Source organism: Ammodytes marinus (genome assembly GCF_949987685.1).
Source record: "Ammodytes marinus genome assembly, chromosome: 24".
NCBI classification, from domain to species: domain Eukaryota; kingdom Metazoa; phylum Chordata; class Actinopteri; order Uranoscopiformes; family Ammodytidae; genus Ammodytes; species Ammodytes marinus.
In genome coordinates this window covers 15423036-15428035 of record NC_137228.1, presented here as the reverse complement: position 1 = coordinate 15428035, position 5000 = coordinate 15423036, and the positions used below count along the sequence as shown (strand labels likewise).

At 41.2% G+C, this 5000-nt stretch overlaps 1 protein-coding gene across 1 annotated transcript in view; it reads right to left on the bottom strand.

The window, feature by feature from the left end:
* The window catches only part of LOC307269926 (coagulation factor VII-like), a gene marked incomplete at both ends in the record, with an annotated part of 8899 nt that extends 3899 nt beyond the window's left edge, over positions 1-5000 (bottom strand). The window contains 5 exon segments of the mRNA XM_080053012.1: positions 1-80; positions 1306-1426; positions 1813-1931; positions 3603-3743; positions 4946-5000. The exon segment at positions 1-80 is cut by the window's left edge and continues 219 nt beyond it. Of these exon segments, the coding sequence (XP_079909138.1) occupies positions 1-80; positions 1306-1426; positions 1813-1931; positions 3603-3743; positions 4946-5000 (516 nt within the window).

Genomic DNA, 5000 nt, shown 5'->3' with positions numbered 1-5000 from the left:
GACGTAGCTCTGGTGCATTATGATTTCGGAGACTTGGATCAGCTGCTCCGTGCCTTCGTCTATCGCTCTGTTGTGTTCGCCTGCAAGAAAAAGGGCAAAAATATAAAATGCAGAAGACACTTAAATGTTTTTGAAGAAATGTGTACCAAACAGAGTGGAAAAAAAAAAGCTTCCCAGAATGTTGTCAATATGGGGGGTGGGTGGTAAGGGTGGGATACTTTTGTTGGGAGGGGGGATAATACTTAGCAATGTTCTTTTTGCTAATTTTTATTTTTTTTTTTTTTTGTTTGTAATATTTTTTATTTGGTTAAAGAGAAAATGAAAATGGAGAACTGTCTTACTTCCTGTACAAGGTGACATGCTTGCTCCTCCTTCAATAAAAAGATTTATAAAAAAAAAATATATATAATGCAGAAAAGATAAATGTACTGTAAGTTATTAATTTATTTATTTTTTGATTATTTTTTGGCATTTTCAAGCTTCATTAGACAGTACAGAGTTGAAATGGGGAGACAGAGAGAGAGAGAGAGAGACAGAGAGAGAGAGGGGGGGGGGATGACCTGCAGTAAAGGTCCACAGGTCGGATTCGAACCCGCGACCACTGCAACGAAGGCCGGAGCCGATATGGTACACGCTCTATCCGCTATAGCGCAACCCTGTAAGTCCTTTTAATGCAATTTTAAATGATATTGATGATAAGAGAAAGACCAAACAGATCTAATGTTTGTGCAGCTGGTCATCTAACCTGGTAAAGGGCAGAAAATATAAATAGGCCGATATATAAAAATAAGATAAAAAGAATGTTAAAAATGTAATGTCTCGGGCGCTCCGGTGGCGTAGTGGATAGAGAACGTACCATATTGGCTCTGGCCTTCGTTGCAGTGGTCGTGGGTTCAAATCCGACCCGTGGACCTTTACTGCAGGTCATCCCCCCCCTCTCTCTCTCTCTCTCTTTGTCTCCCCATTTCAACTCTCAAAAAAATGTCTTTTTAAAACCTTTTTAATTCCATTTAAAATAGATGGACAGACAAACAGACAGACAGACAGACAGACAGACAGACAGGTATAAAGACTGACAGACAGACAGACAGATTGTTAGACAGACATGTAGACAGGCAGACAGACAGACACACAGACAAACAGACAAGTAGACAGACACACAGATAGGCAGACAGGTATAAAGACAGACAGACAGACATACAGACAGGTAGACACACAGACAAACAGACAGACAGACAGACAGACAGACAGACAGACAGACAGAAGAACAGCCAGACATGTAGACAGACAGACAGACAGACGTACCTGCCACCACCTTCAGAAACTGGACGTCTGTGTCTTCGAGACAGTGAGAGGCTGTGAGGATCCACGTTGGTTTATAGATCACTCCGCCACAGAAGCCTTTGCCTTTATACACCAGCAAAACCTGTGAAAAACAATCCAGTGTTAATACACAGCCTAGGCTCTGTAAACGGGCATGTAGATAATTAGACAGACAGACAGACAGACAGACAGACACAGACAGACAGACAGACAGACAGATAGATAGATAGACAGACAGACAGACAGACAGACAGACAGACAGACAGACAGACAGACAGACAGACAGACAGACAGACAGACAGACAGACAGACAGACAGACAGACAGACAGACAGACAGACAGACAGACAGATAGATAGATAGATAGATAGATAGATAGATAGATAGATAGATAGATAGATAGATAGATAGATAGATAGATAGATAGATAGATAGATAGATAGATAGATAGATAGATAGAGATAGATCCATCTACATCAGGTGAGCGTACCTGCCAGGGACATTCCCCTTTGGGACACTCTGTTCCTCCCACGATCCGAGCTCGGGGGTCCAGCTGTCCCGCTTTGCTTTCCCCCTGGAGCACCGGCACCATCCCACACGCGATCGCATCTGAGAAACACACCAACGTGTTACTGCACAGAGCCCTGTCGCAGAGGTTTTGTACATATAGACGTGTGTGAATGGTAACGTGGGAATGGGAACAGGTCTCCCTTGAAAATAAGTCTCCGGTCTCAATGGGATTTACCTGTAGAAATAAAGGTTAAAAAAAAAAATCTTAAAAAAAAATCTAAGTCATATCGCGGCAGACTTTGTGATATCTGCAAATATTGTATCGTTATCCAATTAATCGAAACCAGCTTTACTTACAGAACAGCCCAGCTCATCATATAGCTGTTTTAATACTGAACCATTTACAGAATACATGACTGTATTTCTACCTGTTCTAAAGGCCCTGGCAACCCTCACTAGTAAACATATGACACCAGCGCTGGGTTTCTCAATGAGCTGTTTACATTTATATAACAATCTGATTAAAAATAAATTTTCATGGGGGCGCCCTTAGCTCAGTTGGTAGGGCGTCTCCCCCCCATGGGCCTCGGCCAGCAGCGGACCTGGGTTCGATTCCAGCCCGCGGCCGTTCTCTGCATGTCACTCCCCTCTCTGCCCCATTTCAACTCTGTCTCTACACTATCAATAAACCATAAAAATGCCAAAAAAAAAATTTAAAAAAAAAATACATTTTTATAAATATCATAGTTACAAGGATTTAGTGAATTTGGGTTGCCAGGGCTGAACCAACCATTTTACAGAATATACAGCTCCGGAAAAAATCAAGTCTGGATTTTTCTTAAACCTGCAGTGTGTAGAATTGTGGGTTTTATTTCCTAGCAGATTTTGTAGAAAGTAATTATAATATCCTTGAGTACTTTTAATTTAGTGCATAATAGCTGAAAAAAAAGTAGAATTATTATTTTTCCCCTTAGAAAGGGTCTCATATATGTCCATATTTCTCCATACCTTGGACCAAGGCCTACTGGCCGCCATGTTGAAAGCGTCATAGTTGGAATGTCATCAGGTGCATTGTTTAAAATTTAGAATTGTTCTTGTCCTTGAAGGCCGCTGTAGCTTCTGTTATCATTCAAAAGGGGTGGGGTTACCCAGGGAGCGTTGCATTCTAGAACTTTCTTGATGATGTCATATTACACACTGCACCTTTAAATCTTCATCTCTACATAACTTATTGTAAATGCTCTTTATGACAATAAAATGTATTGTGAATTTGGTAGAAATGTTGTCAGTAGTTTATATTATAAAACCAAAATGTTCATTCTACTCAAACATATGCCTCTAAATAGTAAAACGAGAGACACTGAACATTTTGGAGTCAGTGGTCTCTTAATTTTTTTCCAGAGCTGCATAACTGTGTTAATGCTGAATTTGAACCAGCCATTTTTTTTTTTTTTTTTTTTTTTTTTTTTTTTTTTAACCTTTATTTCTACAGGTAAATCCCATTGAGACCGAAGACTCTTTTTCAAGGGAGACCTGTTCCCATTCCCACGTTACCATTCACACACATTCATACACCGATAGCAGCAGGCTAACTATCGACATTCACACAAGGCAAGGTGGGTGAAGTGTCTTGCCCAAGGACACAACAACCATGACACAAGTGGCAGGGCAGGAATCGAACCTCCAACCCTTTGATCATCAGCCGACCCGCTCTACCAACTGAGCCACAGTCGCCCCAAAAATTTACAGAAGATATGACTGTGTGTAAACCTGTTGCGATGCAGCTGTGTCCGTCTGTGTGCAGTGTGTATCCGTCTGCACACGAGCAGTTCAAACCAACGTCCTGATCCAAACAGAAGTGCTCACAGCCGCCGTTCTCCAAGAGGCAGGTGGTCGGGAACGCAAGGTACTCTGTGGACAAGAAAGAAGATAGATAGATAGATAGATAGATAGATAGATAGATAGATAGATAGATAGATAGATAGATAGATAGATAGATAGATAGATAGATAGATAGATAGATAGATAGAATATGGCCATGGTTAAGAAGAGGTTAATAGTGGCTACTGTACGAGGAACTTTCAGTTTGTGTTAACTCTAGCGTCCTCATTTTGGTGTTTTTACACTACCGCGTAACCCATGACAAAGGCATTGAGATAAACTATAAAAATCTGCATACAAACATATACAGAAAATTAAACGATCTAGACTTGAGCCCTGACGAATTCCAAATGCAAAAGTCATTATTAATGTTATTATTCTGAGCATCTGATAAACCTGCAGTGTGTAGAATTTTGGGTTTTATTTCCTAGCAGACTTTGTAGAAAATAATTATAATATCCATAAATACATTTAATTTAGTGCATAATAGCTGAAGTTTTGAATTATTATTTTTTCCCTTAGAAAGGGTCTCATATATGTCCATATTTCTGCATATTTTGGACCAAGGCCTTGTGCGGCCATCTTGAAAGTGTCATAGTTGGAATGTCATCAGGTGCATTGTTTAAAATTGTAGCTTCTGTTATTATTCTAAAGGGTTGGGGTTACCCAGGGAGCGTTGCATTCTAGAACTTTCTTGATGATGTCATATTACACACTGCACCTTTAATAAAATGTATGAAATTGAATAGTTTACTGACGCGAGCTGCCTAATATAAGACAGTTATAGAACATTTCTTTATTTCTCTCACCCAATTTACAGTTTTTGGTGTGTGTGTGTCTGTCTGTCTGTCTGTCTGTCTGTCTGTCTGTCTATCTGTCTGTCTGTCTGCCTGCCTGTCTGTCTGTCTGTCTGTCTGTCTGTCTGCCTGCCTGTCTGTCTGTCTGTCTGTCTGTCTGTCTGTCTGTCTGTCTGTCTGTCTGTCTGTCTGTCTGCCTGCCTGCCTGTCTGTCTGTCTGTCTGTCTGTCTGTCTGTCTGTCTGTCTGTCTGTCTGTCTGTCTGTCTGTCTGTCTGTCTGTCTGTCTGTCTGTCTGTCTGTCTGTCTGCCTGCCTGCCTGCCTGCCTGCCTGTCTGTCTGTCTGCCTGCCTGCCTATCTGTCTGTCTGTCTGTCTGTCTGTCTGTCTGTCTGTCTGTCTGTCTGTCTGTGTTAAGCCTCGTCTATTCCTTCTCACCCAGTTCACAGTTGAGTCCGCTGAACTCTTGCAGACAGAAGCAGGTGTACGAGGC